The sequence below is a fragment of the Melospiza georgiana genome, chromosome 4, assembly GCF_028018845.1.
Source record: "Melospiza georgiana isolate bMelGeo1 chromosome 4, bMelGeo1.pri, whole genome shotgun sequence".
Lineage (NCBI taxonomy): Eukaryota > Metazoa > Chordata > Aves > Passeriformes > Passerellidae > Melospiza > Melospiza georgiana.
The window spans coordinates 1,937,506-1,959,142 of NC_080433.1; the positions used below are offsets into that span (position 1 = coordinate 1,937,506).

At 45.2% G+C, this 21,637-nt stretch overlaps 1 protein-coding gene across 1 annotated transcript in view; it reads right to left on the minus strand.

Annotated features, from left to right (window-relative positions):
* The window catches only part of EXOC4 (exocyst complex component 4), a 356,413-nt gene that overhangs the window by 56,970 nt on the left and 277,806 nt on the right, over nucleotides 1-21,637 (minus strand). Inside the window, exon 12 of the mRNA XM_058023506.1 lies at nucleotides 7,338-7,474. Within this exon, the coding sequence (XP_057879489.1) occupies nucleotides 7,338-7,474 (137 nt within the window). The remainder of the gene's footprint in view (nucleotides 1-7,337; nucleotides 7,475-21,637) is intronic.

Genomic DNA, 21,637 nt, shown 5'->3' on the forward strand with positions numbered 1-21,637 from the left:
CCTAATCCACAATTCCTGCTTTCCTCACTGATGGATGGTGCCCATGAGTTACACAGAGCCACTCTCTGTTTTATGATCCTTATTGTCCTCAAAATCCCAATTGTCAGTGCTGGGAGGAGATGGGGAGGATGTTGGGATGCTCTGACAAGCTGCAAACTCATCCTGATGTCCTTCTTTTCCAGGGTCAGAGTTTCCCAAAAGCCTAATCCAGGATTCCTGCTCTCCTCACCTTTTGGTGGTGCCCATGGGTCCATGGAATCCTGGAATGGTTTGGGTGGGGAGGGAGAGCTTAAATTCCATCCCATCCCACCCCTGCCATGGCAGGGACACCTCCCACTGTCCCAGGCTGCTCCCAGCTCTGTCCAACCTTTCCTTGGACATTTCAGGAATCCAGGGGAGCTGTCTCTGGACAAGATCCATGGATCCACTGAAAGCAGCGAGCTCCAAAGTGATCCATGGAGCAGCCCCAGCACTGCCTGGATCCCCTGGAATTACACCCCCACTCCTTCCCAGGGCTCCAACACCTCCTGATTTTTATTGGTGTTGCTTTTTACCCCAACCACCCCCTCATCAGGAAGATGCTGAAGAGGTTGGAACATCCCTTATTTCTGTTGGACATCCAGATTTCCCAACTCCTTTTCCCCACATTTTCTTCCCAGCCAGGATTCCCCCTCTGTACCTTCAATTTGTGTCCTTGAGTGAATTATCCCAGGACAAGCTCAAAACTCTTCCTTCCAGCCCCACTCCCCCAATCCCAAACTCCTCCATGATTTTCCTGCTGCTGCCACAGGGAGCTGACCCTGGCTGGACCCAAGCTGCTCCATCCTCCCCAGAGGACAGAGGGTGGAAAAATGATGGAAAAAACCCTTTTATTGTGGAGCAGACATCATAAAATATGGAATATCAGTCTGGGACAGCTGTCCTGGATACATCTTTCGCAAAATCTTTCCCATTCCCAGCCTGTTGGTGAAGGGGAGACAGCCTTGATGCCATGGCCAAAATCCAGGTGTGTGCCACACCTTCCCAGGTACCAATCCTGCACTCTGAGGAACCATTTATCTTATGGGAAAACCCCTGGACACAGCTGGGGGCCTTGGATTTCCAGCAGGAAACATCTGGAAGCCACAGGAGCTAACTGGGCTCCTCTGCCTGGTGCCAGGTGGGGTTTTGGATGATTTTTTCCCTTTTCCCACAGCCAAGGTGATGTTTTGTGCTGCCAAGGATTAAAAAGCAGCTGGGCCAGGCACCCACAGCCTGAGGGAAAACCCCCGCCCCAAAAAAAGAGTAAAAAACGCAACTTAAAAATCCCAAAAGTTCATGCAAGATGCCAGTAAGAAGCAGCAGTAAAAGAATTTCCTGGAAAATTAAAAATTCCTGCTTTGCTGATTGTGGCTGAATGAATCTGCTCTTTTTTCAGTAAAAATGAGCTTAGATTGATTTTGCCTGCCTGGAAAGCAGAAGGGGTTTCTTTTCTTCACCATTTTGAGTGATCCAAGCCTGGTTATTTCCCTTTTATCCCCCCAAATTTAGCTGAGAGAGTTCAGCCAAAGGAGGTTGGTCACCAGAAGCTGCCTCCAAAGAGGGAGGTGAGCACCTCCAGAGGATTTAATCACTTTTTACACTCTCAGAACCCCATTTTGGTGATGCCCATCTCTTTTTAAGACTAAAAAGACTCATTTGGGTGAGGGATTCCTTGACTCAGAGCCTTCAGAGAGGTTCAAAATGAACAAGGTGAGGATGAAGAAGGGGGTGGACACACAAGACAGAGCTTAGAGTGGACAACAAAATAAAAACATTCAACTTCAACATGGACATGAAAATTACTGGCAAATTTACGTAGAAAAACATGGAAAGAAATGAATTTTTGCATTTGAAGCAGCAAATTTTGTCAGAGAAGAGTGTTGGCAGAGGATTAAAAAGAAGGGCTCATGTTCAGGGCAGCAACTGTGAACTGGGCAGGTTTCTCCTTTCAGTATCTCCAGAAATCCCACAAAAACAGTTTTGTACTCAGGTTTTTAAAAACATAAAATGGTTTTTCGCTCTGGAGCTGAGCTGCTCTCCTGGAAATCTGCTGGAGACGGGGGTTGGACACGACTGGGGAGTGCTGCCAGCACGGCAGGAGGTTTGGGGGCTCCATCTCCCATTTTATTTGCATTTCCAGCCCCAGCTCCTCGTCAATTAGTCAGAAATCAGAGCTGACGTTTGTAAACAGTTTGGGTGGCAAACTGGAATTGGAATTTTGGACAGAAATGCGATTTGCAGGAGGCGCCTCACCTACGCCGAACTCCCAAAATTCGTCAGCAATTAGCACACGAGAGCTGCTATTTATAGGAGAGTCCAACCCCATCCAGCCCCCTTGGGTTTGATGTTTTTCTTTTTAAATCCCTGGAAAACACGAGCCAAAGGGAGCTCAGACAGGAACAATCTCAGCTGTGCATTTCCCAGTGCTGACGTCCTTCCCGAGCTGTTCCTGCACACAACTCTGGATCAGATCCTGCCCGGAGGAGCCTCCCTTGGGAAGCTTTTGCACCCACATTTGCTCACGTTCCCCCTGAAGGAACAAATCCCACAAAAACACCTCTCTGCCTTCCCAAATTCTCACTCTTTGCCATCCCAAGAGCAGCTTTGCTGGATGGGATCAACTCCCAGCTCCAAGGAGTCAATTCTGATTTTAAGGAGCTGTAAATGATCCTGACTCCACCACTCTTGGGATCTCTGCTGCTCAGAGTGACCCCAAGATGTGTTAGAAAGTCTCTTTTCCCAGCCTGGTGCTCGAAGAAGGAGTCAGAGTTCTTCAGTTTTCATTCTCAAGGTTGTTCATTGTTTCTTATCTATAAAATTTTTTCTCTTGTCCAGCCAAGGTTTGCTCAGCAAGACAGTCCAGGCACTCTGCCGGCCCCAGGGCAGTGTTATCTTTTTATACTAAAAACTACCTGTACAATGTTTACCACAACTTCCCAAACCCTATCACCTATGTCAGACAGTGAGCTTCTACTCTAAACCAATCCAAAAGTGCCAACATCACCCAGAAGATTAAGGCCAAGAAGAAGAAGAAAGGCTGGACACACCCAGATTCCTCCATCTTGCCTCCTGAACCCCCATTCTAAAAACCCCCAAAAATCTATTTTTCACCCTGTGACAAACTAAATATTATTCTACTTAGAGTTTGGTCTAAGTCTTTCTAATTTCAGCTTGCAGATCCTTATACAAGGTTGATAATTTTTTTCCATGCGTCAAAATCAAAGTCACGCGTGCCTTGGGCTCTGTGCCAGGGTCTCTGAACCCCCTGGCAGGGGTCTGGGCAATCCAGGACAGCCACGGGGATGCCCTGAATTCTGCCCACACCAGGATTTACCCATCCCAGCAGCCCAGGGAGGACCCTGGAGCAGAGGGCAGGGCTGTGTGGAGCCCAGATCCCTGCAGAGGGCACAACATCCCCGTGGATGGAGGAGGAGCTGCTCCGCTCCCCTGCATCCCCGGGATGGATCCGGGTTTCTATTTCAGTCCTTTGCCAGCAGCAAAACCAGAACGTTTCCTGTTTTCTCCCCTCTCGCAGCAATCAGGAGATGGCCAAATTAGCGTTGTCCTAATTAGCCCTCAGCAGGTGCCAAAGCCAGGAATGGCAAAGGAAGGAAGGAAGGAGCGTCGAGTTCAAGCCAAACAAATCAAATCCATTGTCTGGCTCCAGGCGGGGAAGTTTTGGGTGAAAAAAGGAGCATTTTGGACAATGGCACACGAGCAGTTCTTGATTTAGGGGGGTGCTCAGGCAAAGTTTAGCCTCTGCTCACTGCTATTGTCAATAAAATAATAATGATGATGATGATGAGCCTGTTTGCCGGATGAAGTTTTTCCTGAATAAAATCAGGCAATGGGAAGTAATTTCTTGGTCAGGAAGCACAAGGGCTTTTTCGGGCTCAACAGCCATGGAGGGGATGATGCAGAGCAGCTATTCCAGCCCACATTCCTGCAGCATCTTGTAGTGGTTTTTAATGGGATTATTTATCCCCATGGGATGAGGCACGACCCTGGTTTTCCTGTCCAGGAGGAGCATTTTACAGATGGATAACTGGGATATCCTTAGAAGTTATGTATTGATATTCACCCAGGAAATCTCTGATAAATCAAACTTGAAGGGTTTAACCCAAACATGTCTATGGCCAGTGGGTGCCTTGACCTTCCATGCTTTGGTTGGAGAATGTTAGGGATGGATGATCCCAAAATGCCAGTGGGACAAGCACAGAGCATTTGGTGACTCCCTGTCAGTTTACAGAAATGTTTTGGGAAACTTTCACCAAACCCAGTGTGCGTGGATTCCTGTGGTTACTGATTCCCAAAATCATGAATCATTTAGGCTGGAAAAGACCTCTAGGATTGAATCCAAACATTCCCAGCACTGCCAAGGCCACCCATGTCCCCAAGTGCCACATCCACAGGGCTTTAAATCCCCCCAGGGACAGGCACTCCAACCCTGCCCTGGGCAGCTCCTTCCAATGCCTGACCAACGTTTCACAGAAGAAACTATTCCTAATTTCCAATCTAAATCTCTCCTGGCGCAACTTAGGGCCATTTCCTCTCATCCTGTAATTCCTAAATTGCCATGAGACCTGAACACCCAAATCTCAATAGAATCAATTCAAATAAAGCTGAATTCCCTGCAAATGTTCGCATGAAGAATCTGAATAACTTTACTAAAGAGCAAAAGTCACATTCAGCCATTTATTTTTAAAGAGCACACTTCAGACTCTCAGTGGCCAACTCAAGGTCACCTTTTATCATGGAATTATGGAATGGATCTGGAAAATCATCTCATTCCACCCCTGCCATCGCAGGGACACCTCCCACCATCCCAGGCTGCTCCAGCCTGGCCTCGGCCATTGCAGGGATCAGGGGCAGCCCCAGCTGCTCTGGCAATGCCAGCCCAGGCAGGAATTCCTCATTGCCAAGATGCCACCCCTGGCTGCCCTCTGGCAGTGGGAGCCATTCCCTGGGTGCTGTCCCTGCAGGCCTTGTCCCCAGTCCCTCTGCAGCTCTGCTGGAGCCCCTGCAGGCCCTGAAAGGTCTCCTCCTTTCTGCCTAAATTACTCCTAAACTGGAGTAACTTCTCAGGTCTCCCACCACTGCCATCCACATCTCAAGACCCTAAACCACTCTGGGATGTAGATAAATCCACTGGGAAACCACAACTCCTCATAATTCCACTGACCATTATTCCAGCTTTTTTATCCCTAGAAGAAAACACCCTTGACCGTCCCAGCAGAGACAATTCAAGAACAAACTCCTGACCTCTCCTGGCAGAACAGCTGTGTTAGGCTGGAAATAGGTGTGTGTATTCTGTTCCTATCTGTGGAGCAGTTCTCTCTGTCCATGGGGCAGGTTTCTTTATCCCTCCCACAGCCAACCCTCCCTCCAGGAGATCTCTGCTGTCCATGGCCACTGAGTGTCCCTGCAGCGCTGATCCAATCCCAGCATCCCATGGGGAGATGCTCCGCCCAGGGGAGGAGCCAAGCATTCCTGCCTGGATCCAATCTGAGCCTGGCACAGCACAGCAGCCTTTGCCCCCTGCATTGCCAGAGGAGCAGCTTTCTGCTGCCCTGCATGGCCAGAGGGAGCCCAGGCCCATCTGCAGCAGCCCTGGAGCTGCAGAGGAAAACTCCCCCCTTGTGCAGGATCCCTGCTGCAGCAGAGCCACAGCTGGCACTGCAGGAGGGCTGAGCCCCCCTGGGATGGGGCTGGGACACCCCCCTGGCACACAGGGGGCAGGGCCTGCTCTCACTCTGGCTGTGGGTTGGTTTCTTTTTTGTACTATTGCATTTTTATTTTTAATTTTCCTAGTAAAGAACTGTTATTCCTATTCCCATATCTTTGCCTGAGAACCCCTCAATTTCAAATTTATAATAATTCAGAGGGAGGGGGTTTGCATTTTCCGTTTCAGGGGAGGCTCCTGCCTTCTTCAGCAGACACTTGGCTTTCCAAACCACAACAGCCAAGCCCAAAGCGCAGTGAGAGGAATGGGGGATTTGTCTTTCCAAACAAGCTGTGGGTCTGCTGGTGGATAAAATCAGCACGGGGAGATGAAAGAAACCATGGGAAGAATTCCACTCATTGATGAATGGAAAAAGATATTTGCTTTTACAAATAAGCTTTAGGTTTGCTGATAAGCAAAATTAGACATTGAGAAATGAAAGAAACACCCCTAAATTCCATAAAAATTAAAAATAAAGAGGGAGGGTTATACATTAGAGGGAAATCTCTGGTATCAGGTATTTTGGGAAGTCTGACCCTCTCAAGTACCTCAGAAATGAGGAAAGAAAGAAGAGAAACGTGGCCAGGAAATTGGGATTAAAAGGAGGCTGCATCCTCCAAAAATGTGAGAGATCCCAGGAGAATGCCCCATGGCCTCTCCCTTTATTAAATAATAACATAATATATTTTTTGTTATCTTATTGCAAAAGTTCCATACCTTCTTGATGATTTCTCATGGGCACCTCCTCACAGCACAGACCACAAACTCCAACCCTCTCCTCAGCCAGCTAACCCACTCTTTTACAGCACTCATCCTTATTGGACACAGCTGTGGCCTGTTAAGGGCAGGCCTGTTCCTAATCTTTGGTGATTTGTACAGCTGCAACTCCTCAGGTGTGAGACTGCCTTCTGCACTATTTTCTTCCATTCTATCCCTCCACAAATATTTATAGAGGAATTTATATATTTATATAATATATATTTATATAAATAAATATTTCTATCCATTATATAATCTATATAATCGATAATCTATATAATATATAATATAGTATGTATTATATATAATATAAAATATATAATATAAATATATAATATATAATATAATATATATATTATATTATATATTATACATTATATATTATATTATAAACACATATATATTACTTATACACTATATATAAATATACTATATTTATTTTTATAGAAATATATATTTATCCCTATTTATATATATTTATATAATTAACTTTATATAATTTATATTTATAATATAATATTATTATATTATAAATCTCTCATATGCACATATACATATACATATATATATACACACATATACATATACATATATACATATACATACATATATATATACATATACATCTATATCTATATCTATATCTATATCTATATCTATATCTATATCTATATCTATATCTATATATATATATATATATATATATATATATATATATATATAAAAAATTATATTTATTCGAGTAGGAAAAAGGCTCCTCTGTCTCCTTTTTGGACATCAACCTCTGGTGTTTGTGGATTAATTTTCCCAGCACAGCAATCCCCCCGGGCTGTACCTGTAGGCCAGGGTGCAGGTGTCCTTGTACTCCTGCAGCTTCACACACACCATGTGCAGGAACTGGTCCGAGTAGGCGCTCAGGTCGTGCATCAGCTCCATCAGGTCCTGCACCGTCTTCTCCACAATCACCGTGCTCTGGGGAGGGGACAAAAACCCAGCTGTGAGCAGCAGGTTGGAGAATCTTTACCTCAGCCCTCTCCTGCTTTGCTAATTGTCGTCACAAAGGTGCAGCTGATGCTCTGCCAGTGGCTCCTGCTAGGCTGAACAAATGAGGGAAAGAAATGTGGAATGTGGTTTAACTCTGGAAATTGGGGTTTCTGAGACACTTCCTGAAGTTCACTGTTGAGAGTTTTTTTGCACGTTGAGGAGTTTTTGCAAGACAACGGCCACATTCAGCTGATGCACAGCCCAGCCTGCTGGTAATAATGGACAATGGACACGTTCACAAACAATGAAAAATGGACATATTCAGAAATGGGGTCGGTGTAATATCCTTGAGAAAGATACAAGAAGAAGAGTCATCAGGACTCAGCAAGATTTTCAGCAAGCTTGAGAAAGTGAGAAAAAAGAGAAGCCATGGTGAGCCAGATAACCACAGCAAGATGTGTGAAAAATTAGAAAATCCAATCAGCATTCTATTTTAGACGTGTGAACAGCTAGGATTAACCAATCATGTATTAGCTAGAGTTGTGTGAACAGTAGAAACTTTTTATAAATATAGGCCTTTTGGGGATAATAAATTTGGCTTCACTTGATCCCATTGATGTTCCATTCCTGATCCTCCGCACCCCACAGTTCACCAGGTCTTTCCTTCATTAGGTTCAACGTCAAAAGGCAAAAATGTGATTTTCAGAGGTAGACACAGCCCAAAGTGCTGCTCCACATCCAACAGATCCTGGAATTACTGAGGTTGGAAGAGACCTCCTAGACCATCCAGCCCAACCTTTGATCAGTCCCCACCTTGGCACCCCAAACAGAGCCCAGAGTGACACTAAAACCCCTGAGGAGCAGGTTTGGTTTCCTCCAGCCTGCAGGAAGGACCATACATCCAACAATGTCCAATGATTTCAACAGCTCCACAGGAATTCTGGGATTTCTGAGGTCACTTGACACACTTTGTATTTATTTTGCCCGCTCTGTTTGATTTTGTTGCTGCAAACAAGACAGAGTGGAGGTCATGGAAATCCCAGGTTGATATAAATAGAATTATTAATGGTCTCAGTAGAGTGAAGGATTATTCCTGAACTGCAGCAAAGGAAGATACTGAAGTGTTTGGGAACCTTGGTTGATTTGAGTAATTCTGGACTCAAATTACATGGGAGGATCCCAGGGATTAGAAAAGAGCCCCACTTCCTCTGTGTTCATCAAGATGTGAGGAGAAGTTGGGGACTCACAGCACAACCTCATCAACTCCCACGTGGCCACCTCTGCCACAGCCCCACTAGCCCAACTTCCACCTCTCTGCTGAATTAATTCCCAATTAATTCCCGGGGGCTTCACTTGGAATCTCAGCAAACCATGAAGGGTCTCCCTTCCCTTCTCCTCTCTTTTCTCTCCCCATTTCCCATAAAAATCCCTCAGGATGGATTCTGAGTGTCCCAAATCCCAGAATCCCAGGATGTTTGGGTGGGAAGGGACCTCCAAGCTCATTCCAGGGACAACTCCCCTATCCCAGGCTGCTCCAGCCTGGCCTTGGACATTCCAGGGATCAGGGGCAGCCCCAGCTGCTCTGGCAATGCCAGCCCAGGCAGGAATTCCTCATGGCCAAGATGCCACCCATGGCTGCCCTCTGGAAGTGGGAGCCATTCCCTGGGTGCTGTCCCTGCAGGCCTTGTCCCCAGTCCCTCTGCAGCTCTGCTGGAGCCCCTGCAGGCCCTGCAATGTGCTGGGAGCTCTCCCTGGATCCCTCCCTGCTCCAGGGGAACATTCCCAGCTCTCCCAGCCTGGCTCCAGCCCTGGAGCAGCTCCATGGATTCCTCTGGATTTGCTCCAGGTCCTTCCCCAGGGCTGGGGCAGCTCTGCAGGTGAGGTCTCACCTGAGCAGAGTCTGATGTGGTTTCAGATTAAAGCCAAGCCCAGGATGGGCTGAGCAATGTGCTGAGGGATTGAAGTCACCACTGATCCCTCAGAAATAAGAAAGGGAAGAAAATTCTCGCTAGCTCATGTAGGAACACAGAAGATAAAAACAATTCCTTTCTTTTTTGTGTGGATAATCAGATTTTTCCTTTTCCCACCCTGGGTGGGGTTTCCAGCAGATCCATGGTATCAACTGATGTCCTGCAGCTTCCCAGGAGCAGGATCTGTCCTGCCAGGAATCCTCCTGGGCTGGACACAAAACCACACCAGGAGGAACCAAACGTGCCCTGGATCCAGCTCATTTCAATTTGTTTTCCTAACTCAGCATTTGGAGAAAAACAACAACCTAAAACCCCACCAGTGGGTGTTAAAACAGAAAGTATTGTGGTTTTTATGGAGTTTTTCCCACTTATTTTCCTCCACAACGTTAAAATTCCAGCAAAGCTCCTGCCAGTATATGGATTTTAAAATAAACCCTACTGATTTAAAGGGAACACAAAGCTACTCGAACGATTAAAAAAAATAAAGAAATAAAAAGGAGAAGAAAGGGAATTACCATATGAAAGAAGGCACTGCCAGATTTGTAATGGCCATTTATTTCCCTGAGACATCTTAACCTTCCCCAGAGGCCTGCTGCCACCTCTGCAGGTGTCCCTGGGGACGCCCAGTCTCAGGAGGCATTTGGGACAGCTGGATTGGTTAGCTGGGCCAGCCCTGGAGCTTCTGAACATCCCCAAAATGAAAGGCAGCTCGCACACGATCCCAGAGCCACCACCCCAGTGCCTCTGCCCCTTCTGGACTCATTAACAGCAAATGGATGTGATCAAAGCTTCATTTATGGCCAGGCACTTCAATGGAGCCTTTAAAAATAAAAACCCCACACTAACAAGGAAACTCATCCCGGGAACAATATCCAGCCCCTCACACCTGAATCCCAACACCACCCAGGGGATGCTTCATTACTCCTCCAGCAAGCTTTTCAAAGGGGCTGGGGGCTGCTAAAAATACAAAGAAATTCCTCCTGATGCCCTCCTGTCCCTCAGCTGTGGTGGGGATGAGGATAAAACAGAGAGCACCGCTGCTTATTGACACTGTGGGGTTTGTCTTTATGGGATTTGCAAACATTTCCATTATCCCTTGACTTGCTCCTTGTTCCCAGCCGGGCTGGAGCTTCAGGTGATGTAAAGGGAAGGCAGAATTCCTGCTCTGACTGTGGGGTGGCACACAACAAGCTGTTATTTCAGCAATGTGCAGAATTTACATATTCCAGATATAATGGAATATATAATATGGATGTAATAATATGTATTCATATGTATATAATAATATGTATTCATATGTATATAAGATCCAAATATATATATATAAAATATATATAATCCCTATATATATAAATCCATATATTCATTTATATATATATATAATATATAATATATATATTCATATAGATATATTAAATCCCAATATATTGGAATATATATATAATACATATATAATCCCTATATATATATATAATCCAAATATATTCATTTATATATATTATAAAATCCCAATATATTGGAATATATATATAATAGATGTAATCCCAATATATATATATTCCCTATATATATACATAAATCAAATATATTAATATATATATATAAAATCCCAATACATTGGGATATATATAATATATATAATCCCTATTTACATATTTATAAAATCTAAATATATTCATATATAAAAAAATCCCAATCTATTGGGATATATATAATATATATATATAATCCAAATATATCCATATATTCATATATATATTATATATAATCCCTATATATATATATATATATATTCCATATTCTGGAGATATACCTCCAGCCATTCATTTGGGATTTCAGTATTCCAGCCATTGCTCATTCCTTTGGGGCTATTGCCCTGTGGAACCCCAGTGAAGTGGGTTAAAAATGAGAGAAACAGAGCCCTGGAGGTAAAATGACACAGCTGGGGGGGTGTTTCTAAGAGTTCCTTAAAAACACAATTTCAGGACAATAAAAGTGATTTTCAATGAGTCCTCAACATGAAGAAATTCAAACCAACAGCTCAAACCTCCAGAAGTTCACCCCTTGCCACCCCTACCATGGGCAGGGACACCTTCCACTATCCCAGGTTATTCCAACCCCCATCCAACCTGGCTGGGACTTTTCCAGTAATGAGAAGTGCTGAGTAATGACAGTGTCCTTAATTTTTATTTTCTAGCTCGCTGGTGAGGAGCACTTGGATTAGAGGACCAATCTTCCTTTTATTTCAATTTTTATTTCAATTTTTAATTTTTTGCAGAAATCACAACTTTCCCCACGCCTTGGGAGGGAGAACCTCCATTCCCTGGCTGCATTTCCTTGGGGAAAGCAGACAAAAGATGGGAATATCCTGCTCAGAAAAACAGGATATTCCCAAAAGATGGGAATATCCTGCTCAGAAATGTCTCCACCACAACACAGCAGATGGAGGGAGAGACCTTGGCACTGGAAAAGTTGTCCCTTTTTCCTTGATTATCGCCCATCACAAAATATCTCCTCGAGATGCCTTGGCAGAGGAAGGCACCAGATGAGGGCTGCCTTAAAGGAGAAGAATTCATAAAGCCTGATCTCATTTTTAAGCTGGAGTTTAGCTGATCCCTCATGATTTTTAAGCACCAAGCAGAGCCCAAGTAATTAAAGCAGGGCAGGAGAGAGGGAAAGTTTCAAAGCTCTTCTGGATTTGGGACCATTCCCAAAGGACAAAACTTAAATTCCTTAAACTTAAATACGTGTCCAGGTATTTTATAATTAAATATCTAATAAATATCAAGTGCTCAAGTGCTAATAAATATCAAGCACTGTCAGTGCCTTGGAGGGCAATGGGAAAGGGAGATAAAAACCAGGGATTTTTGCCTAAATTTCTCCCAAAAATGGAAGAATGACTAAATGAGCAGAGTCGGAGATGGGAATCACTGGAAACTGAAAAGCAGGAGTTAGGGAGCCAGTTTGGCTGGAATTTTGGGATAAATGAGCTGTTTGATGCTCTTTGGGGGCTCTAAAATATCCAACAGCAGCCCTGAGGGAGTGGGAATGGGAAAAGTTGGATCCATCAGGGAGCCAACCTGGAGCCCTATTCCAGCACAACACTCAAATAAAGGAGTCAAACAATAAAATAGAGGAGTAAAACCAACTAAATTCATATTTTTTAGCTAACAGAGGGAAGAGGAGAGTCTAAATTCCCTCTTCCACTGATCAGTGTTATCACATGGACTGATAACACCCTTTCCCACTTTTCTTTCTGGCACACCCAGGTTTTACAAAGGGCTGGAGTTTTTGGAGTGCATCAATTCCATTCAAACCCGTGTTTAGCAGAAAAATCTCTTTTTAGTCTCCAATCTGAGCCTGCTTTCCTCTCCCAGCCTTTTTCCAGGAAAATCCTTTATTCCAGTATCAGTTTTTGCCCATTACTGTCTTTATACTCCACCCTATTACAACTTTGCTTCCCCTCTTAACTCCAAGGGATTTTTTCTTTTTTTCAATGCAGGTGACATTTTAATTTTTATGGGATTTATGCTGAGAGGCCCTGAGTGAATTCACCCCATGGATGTGAGCCCAGGATCTGCTGGAATTCTCTCTCTGCTTTAAATGTGATGTTGCAGGAGCCAAATGAGTGCACAAACAAGGTCTTGGCTAAATCTTATTTACCTGGCACTGTGTGATCCAGGAAAGCTTTGCTCCACTGAACTGGAATATTGATGGAGAGCAAAATGTACATTTGTTTTTTGTTTTTTTTTAAAAGAACATGAACCATAAAATCTGCTCATTGCTGTGGCCATGCAGAAGAGTTTCCCTCCTTAAAACATTCTATTCAATATTTAGGACACAAAGTTAACAATTTCTGGGGTCAGCCCTGCACAAGCCCAGTAAATGCAGAATAAATCAGACCCAGTTAAAGCACAGAGAGGGGAGGCTGCCACAAGGGTAAAGTCACTGGGTGAAGTTTTCTGGCAGATCTGGTGAATTTATTCTGATTTTGAACTCAAATTCCACAGGAATTCCACTCTGAACTCAAAATTCCATTTTGAACTCAAATTCCACGCCCAAGTTATGCTAAAAACCCCAATTCAACAAAAAGCCCCATTCCACGAGCTCTGACCCTGGGATATCTAAAAGTGGTGGCATTTTATTCTCCAGCACCAGCAAAGTCATTCTGTCCACCCAAACCACACCAGAACTGTCCAAATCTCCTGAATTCCCCACAAAATGGGTATTCTCAGGACATCCATCCTCAGCCAGCACCCAGGAGCTCCCCAGCACCCCAAAAAGGGGTTGGAACTCAGCAGGATCAAGGTTAAGGTTGGAAAAGACCTCTCAGGTCACTGAGTCCAACCACCAGCCATGGCCACCACCAACCCACGTCCCCAAGTGTCACCTCCACGTGGCTTTTGAACCCTTCCAGGGATGGGGACTCCATCACTCCCCTGGGCAGCTGTGCCAGGGCTGCACAATCCAAGAATTCCCTGCCAAGGTGGTCTCAACACCCCAAAAACCCCAGCTGGACTGGAAATATCCACGTGAGGAGATGCCTTTCCATAATCTCTGAACCAATGAATCTCTGATCCCAAGCTGGCTCCTAACCCAGATTTGCTACAAACTTAAAAAAGCAGGGAATGGGAAAATTGTCACTTGGACATGGAGTTTTAAAATTCATTTATTCCCATTTTATGTGCAGTGCAGAGGAGAGGGAAGGAAAATTTTGGTTGGCCCCAACTTCGAGCCCTGACATCATTCCCTGACTTGAGACACCAAAATCCTCCTGGAATGACCCAGCAGCCCCAGCATAATCAGGAATATCAGTGCCTTGGCAGGGAGATGGAAGGTGCTTTTTGAACCTCCATGTGGTTTTTGAACCCTTCCAGGGATGGGGAATCCATCACTTCCCTGGGCAGCTGCACAATCCAAGAATTCCCTGCCAAGGTGGTCTCAACACCTCCAAAAATCCCAGTTGAAATATCCACGTGAGGAGATGCCTTGGAGATAATCTCCAAACCAATGAATCCCTGATCCCAAGCTGGGAATGAATGAATAAAGAAAATCCTTGTCCAAGTGACAATTTTCCAATTCCCTGCTTTTTAAGGTTGTAACCCAGCTTTGCCACAAACTTAAAAGGCAGGGAATAGGAAAATTGTCACTTGGACATGGATATTTAAAATTCATTTATTCCCATTTTGTGTGCAGTGCAGAGGAGCAGGGAAGGGAAAATTTGGTTGGACACGGGGAAGTTTGTGACAGCCCCAAATTCCAGCCCTGACTTGAGACACCAAAATCCTCCTGGAATGACCCAGCAGCCCCAGCACAACCAGGAATATCAGTGCCTTGGCAGGGAGATGGAGGGGATAATTTAATTGGCCTTTTGTATTTCTCCCTTCTCTGGTCCCACTGAGTTCTGGAGCTATTATTAAAGGCATTTTTTAAGGTATTTTAATTTACTCCTCCAAATGGATTCCCATCCATTCACTCCCACCAAGTGAATGTTGTCAGGGACATTAGTGAGGTGATAAAATAGCTGCAGCTTCCCGCTGCTTTTAATGTGTTCCATCCAGCAGAAAAGTCATTAGCTCTTAGCCTTTAATACACCCTCTGCACTGCTGCAGAACTGTTTATCACTTACAAGTGCCAGGCTCCCCCTTTATTAATCAATATACATTTCTGCAGGGAAAAGGGACTCACAGCCAGTGATTCCCAGCCTGGTTTGTGCTGTAGGAGCTGAAAATCCCTGGCATTTTCACCCCCCATCCCTGAATATTCCTAGGAGTGGTTTTTACCTTTTTCACACAACTCCCCCAATTACAGGTGAGCTGGTGGCAAGGTGACAGGTTCCTTTCACCAGCGGTGAGTGGCAGCTTTCCCTCTCCTTTGTCAGGCCTGCTCTAGAACATCATTAGCAGACAAATGGGACGTGGAGCAGGGAATTAATGATGCTGGAGAGCAGAGCCCTCCGTTTGGGAGCTCGTTTTTTAATAAATGTTTTCTCACAGCTGGCCCAGTTTGGAGAATAAAACCCCTCAGTGTTATTTTTACGTGCTCTGAGATCTATTTTTTTTTTCCTTCACACAGTCTAAAAATGCCAATATTTAAAATATATTTATCTATTAAAAATGTCCTGCTGGAGATGGTGAATGTGAATGTTCACTGGGAAGACACAGTGACCATAGTAAAGGCAGGTGGATGATGAAAAACCAAAAGAAATTGGGAAAAAAACAATTGAGAAAGGTTTAGCAAGGCTGAGCTCCCAAAATAAAATATTGTTGTGGCCCTGGATTGGTGCTGTCCAGTGAAAAGGCCGTAATTATGATCTAAATGAAACAAAATTAATTATGTAATTATGATCTAAATTCAACGAAATTGATGAGAGTGCAAGAGACCACTGGAAAACAAAGGGTGACATCCAGGAGTGAGGGGTAAAGGCTTAAGAGAGACCCTGAGCTAAGCCAGGCTGAGCTCACAAATAGGTAATTTCACTGAAATTAGATGCCAATTTGTCAGATTTTTGCCATAAGTGTCTAAAAGTCTCATTGGAGGGGTGACAGAACGCAGAGTGACCAGGCCAACGTCACCAGCAGTGACATTTTGCTGTAGGGGGATCCCAAACCACACTCAGACCTCACCTTTCAGCACCAAAATTCACCTTAAGCACCAAAATTCACATTTCTGCCTCACCCTTCGTTAACCCAACTGTAATTAATGAAGAATTCTTTGTTCACCAAAGGAATCCCTGGCAAACATGGGGACAGAGCAGAGGCCTTGCTATGGATTCATCCTCTGAGGCATCCCAAAAAGATTGGGATGCTAAATTCACCACTTTATCTTCTGTGCATTGATTTTATTTTATTTATTAAGGCTGGTCTTAAATTTGAAGGAGAAAAATATTTCCAAAGGGGAATTTCCACCCCAATTCCCACACAAGAAGCCAGAGGTGGCCAAATTTGACAATTTGGTTCTTCAGGTGCTTCTCAACAGAATGGGTAAAAAAATTCCACATTTCCAGTGGGAAATTTCCATTTCCATGAGGAAATCTCAGTGCTGGAAAGGAATTTATACATAAAATCACTGGAAAAAGAGGAATTGGTTGGGAAAAGGATAGAAAGGTGAAATTTTATCTTCTGTGCATTGATTTTATGCACAGTTAAGGCTGGTCTTGAATTTGAAGGAGAAAAATATTTCCAAAGGGGAATTTCCACCCTGATTTCCACAAAAGAAGCCAGAGGGTGACAATTTGGTTCTTCAGGTGTTTCTCAACAGAATGGGCAAAATTTTCCACATTTCCATTAGAACATCCCAGTGCTGGAATGCAATTTATGCATAAAAAGAGAGGAATTGGTTAGGAAAAGGACAGGAAGGAGAAAAATTTTTCCCTCAAGTAATTTGTTTAGCAAGACTTGAATTTCAATATTTTAGAGCACAGGAACAACTGAACTTTAGGATGAGCAAGGCACTGGAATTCCCATTCTCCACCAAAGGATTCCAAAGGATTTCAAACGAATCTAGTGCTGGGATGGAGAAATCCCAAAGCAGCTGAGGGCTCCTCCCTGCTCCAGGAATGGCTCAAAAAGCAAAACCATTGGTCTCGAGGCCTCCACACAAGAACAGAACTCAAATATCCTTAATCCTGCCAAATTTTAATTTTATGGAACCATTGGCATTATGCAGAGTTTCCTAAGCTGGAGGCTATGAAGAGAATTGCATCGTGTGCTGCAAAATGAAGGAGATTACAAAAAAAAAAAAAAATCTGTAATTTCACTTATTCTGTTGGTTTACATTTTTTTGCCAAAAAAAAAAATTTTCTTTTGGTTACCAAAAAAAACAAACAAACAAAAAAACCCAACCAAAAAAAAAAAAAAAACCCCAAACCCAAAACCAACCAACCAAAAAAACCCCAAATTAACCACAAACAACAACAAAAAACCCCAAAACCAAGCCAAAAACCAAACCAAACCAAAACACAAAACCCCACCAAAAACCCAAAAACCAAAAAGCAAAAAACAAATCAATTTTGCATTTTTGGATTGTGGCACGAGCAGGGGTGTGGCGGTTTGACCAGGAAGAAGTGGGAATTCTGGGATGCTGTGGTCAAACCAACGGGTGCTCGGATTTTGATACTGGCACCTGGTGTGGCCAGTGGGGTTTGGACACACCTCCGAGAACGCACAGGGGTTAAAAGCAGAGCTTCGGGCCTGGGAGTTTCTCTTGGGACTTGGAGGGAAAGAGGTCGGATCTCCCTTCCCCTGTCCAGCCGCTGCTGCTGGGCTGGGGAGGGGCAGCCATGCGGTAGGCCTGGGCCTGGACAGAGATGGGAGGTGAGGAGGCCCTGGAGGATGGAAGGGTGGAGGAGCCCCAAGAGACATCGGGCAGCCATTCCCCTCCAGGAGAGCGAGGGAGAGGGAGACCCGGTGACGACAGAATGTGATAGCAGCCGGCCCAGGAGGAGAAGGAAGGCAGGGAGAGTGCAGCGAGAAGGTGCCCGGCCAGCTGGAGCAGCAGCGAGTGTGGGAGTGCCGGAGCTGTGGGACAGGCAGAGACTGAAATTTTTAACCCCTTTCTTTCATGATTGGGACCTCACAGAAATGCTGATCCTCCTCGGAGCTGAATAAGAAGAGAGATAAGAGATGAGATAACAAAGACCTGGCCCGAGGGAAGTGGAGAAGACTGGCTGAGTGGAGAGAGATGATTGGAGCGGCCTTTTGGCTGGACTTTTCTTGTTGGCCATAGACTGAACCAGTTTTTTTCCTGTGACCCAGAGACTGCATTTAGGGGGAGGCAGTGCCTCAGAACCAGGAGGGTTCATTGTGGGGACCCCTCAGGCCCAGGGGGTGGGAAAAAAAATGGGGGGGACAGATGTCCCAAAGCAGAGACTGTGCCTTTTATGGAGTGAGACAAGGCATCCTTAAAAGACAACCCTAAAAGCAGCTCTGGTCCATGCACAGTGGTGAGAGCACTGGGCATGGAAGGAAGATGTCACCATGGCAAAAGGACTTTCTGGGTGGTGCTGAGTGACATGGAAGCACACGAGGTTCCAGCGTGTTTCCAGGGGAAGCCTATGGTGCAAGAAGGACTCTGCTCCTCTTCATGGACTGAAGTTTGAGTATTCTAAAGGGTGGTGACAGACTGGGCAGTTGGTGATTTGGGGGAATGTATCGGATTGGGAAATTTTGGTGGTGGGGAGGAGGAAAGTGCTTTTTGCAAGGTTTTCAGTTTTTTTCCCTTATAGTTTTTTTCCCTCTTTTCTTGTAGTTTAGGTAATAAAGTTTTCTTTATTTCCAAGCTGGAGCCTGCTTTGCTTATTCCTGGTCACATCTCACAGCAGAGACACCGGGGAGAGGGTATTCTCATGGGGGCACTGGGCTCTGTGCCAGGCCCAAACCATGACAAGGGGTCAAATTGACCAATTTAAGGGTGATTCAGGGAGGTCTTTGCACATCCCAAAAGGGAAAATCCAGCCTGAATCCTTCCCTAAAAAGCACAAACAGGAGAAATCTCAGGGCAGGGCAGCTGCACGTGCTGGCACCACTGGTGATTTATTCAATGAATTCAGCCCTGTGCTCACACATCAAAGCCCGAGGAGATCACAGCTCTGTCCCTGATGTCTCCAAAGGATTGTTTGGGAATTCCTTGTGCGTGGAGGCGGCTCCCAGGATCCAAGAGCTCGTGTTAACATGGAACTCATCAAACCTCAGTGAGCACCCCAGAGCTCTGGAGATGTGGGAATGACAGAGCTGGGGAGGTGGGAGAACAGGCAACAGCGGCCTGTGATCCTGCCAGGAGAAGCAGGAATTACAACAAGAGATCCGTGGGCTGGGAGTGAAATTGGAATATTTTTAACCCCCTGTATTCTACTTTTGTTGTCTCTTCTTTCCCCAGGCCCCTCCTGCTGACAGGTCTGAGAGTGGGGTCGTTCCCAAAGGAAGATGATTCCAAGGAGGAGCCATGGTGTGAGGATGTGTCCCAGTTTCTGAAAGTGGGGATGGATTTGGAGAATGCCAGAGGCTGCAGGGCACCTCCCTTTTGGGCTGACGTTTTCCATAAGAAAAGCTCAGCCACACCACTTTAAACCAGCACGGAAATGGGATCACTTGGATTTGTGGTGGAGTTTCCATCCCTGGAGGTGTCCAAAGAAGGCCTGGAGGTGGCACTGAGTGCTGTGGGCTGGGGACAAGGTGGGGATAGGGCAGGTTGGATTTGATGGTCTTGGAGGGCTTTTCCAAGCCTCAGGGATTCTGTGATTTTCTGGGAATCTCATAGATGGGACACAGACACTCCCAAAGCAATCCCAGAATGGTTTGGGTTCCAAGGACCCTTCAAAGTCCATCCATGGCAAGGACACCTCCCCTGTCCCAGGCTGCTCCAGCCTGGCCTTGGGCACTGCAGGGATCAGGGGCAGCCCCAGCTGCTCTGGCAATGCCAGCCCAGGCAGGAATTCCTCATTGCCAAGATCCCATCCATGGCTGCCCTCTGGCAGTGGGAGCCATTCCCTGTGTGCTGTCCCTGCAGGCCTTGCAGTAAAGTTAAATTCTGAACCACACATCAAGGACACCTTTGCTTCCTTCAGATCCCAACTATTTTTATCACGATTTTCCCAAAGACCTGCCCATTAATCCAAAAACTGAACCAAAACAACCCAAAAATTATTCAGCTGCACTTCACAGTTTCCTACACTAAACACTGAGTATTTCCACTCCTTGACCTGCTGGAAAGAAGTAAAAACAACTGAAGGAACTACTCAGCATTTTCGCAACCACCTGCTCCTAACTCACAATTTCTGTCATCCTAAAGTTCTGTGTGATGGCAAAAACCCCACTCCCAAAATCCAGCAAAAGAGCAGTGTGGAAAACAAGTTGTCTTTTCCCACCAAAACCCCACATTTTAGGAGGAATAAAGAATAAAAGACATCAGACTGGGAAGTGAAAAACCCACTGGGTCAGCTCATTACGGGAGATGGCTGATAACAGCGGTACTGCCATTGTTCAATCCTGGCCAGCGCTGTGACGAGCTATCCTGCTTGGAAAATGGGCTGGATGGGGCCATGGACTGTCCCTTCCATGTGGAATTTGTGCATCATTTCCTGACAGAGCCCTCTCCCCTGCCCAGCAGCCAGAGCATCTCCGAGAGGCCTCCCAGGCTGTCATGGATGGCCGGGAAGCAGCGCTTTGTTTTATCACTCATTGGTTTCCCGTTTCTAACGACACTCCAGTGATTGTCCTGTGGATAAATCCATGCAGGGCATTCAGTGGGAAGGCCAGGGAGCTGAACCTGGCTGGGATGGAGCCATCCACACAAAACATTCATCTATTAACCAAGCAGCAGCGCTTCCAAACACAGCGGGGTCACCGCGGAGCCCTGCTGGGAAACGGGAATTAACTCGGAGCCGAGATCGTTTGTCTCTGGGATGCTGTCATGTTTGTTGTCATTTTTGTTGTCATTTTTGTTGTCATATTCACAGATGAATTCCAGGATTTATTGGGAAGGCAGGTGGCACTCAAGATCGCTCATGGGAATGCAAAGAGAGCCGAGGAGAAATGAATCTCCCGCGGATGGAATGGCAGGAATTCATCTCCGAATGTGGTTGCAATTAATGGCAGAGAATTTCACTCAGTTTCACACATAAACAGCAAACTGGACTAGCTCAGTTACTATTGGATTACTACTCAGTTACTACCAGGATACTACTCAGTTACAGCTTTTTGTTTCATACCTATGTAGAACAAACATTTCCTGTCTTACCCAGAAAAACACACGGCCTGATGGGGAGCATGCATTGAACAGGGAAGTGTTGGATAAAGGGGATAATCATCCCATCTGGGGTCTGTACAGTGCAGGAAACAGACAATTTTGGTCCAACACTGGGCAAAAAAAGGGCAATTTTTGGGGAGGAAAGAGGAATTTTAAATATTCAGTGGTTGCTGCAACACAAGGTCAGTCTGTAATTACAGATCTTCCACTTCAGCAATATGAAGGTGGCTGAGGGATGTGGCTACATCAACTTCCCAAAAGGAGTTTCCTGAACTCTCTCCAAGTGAAGAGCCAATTAAATACCCTTTAGAAAATCTTTTTTTTTTTTTTTTGGCTAAACTCTTTCACAAGTTCCTGTCCCTCAGCAGAATCACAGCAGTTGCACCCCGTGTGAAAAGGGAGGACTTTTCACCCTGAGTCACACAAATCCCATCCT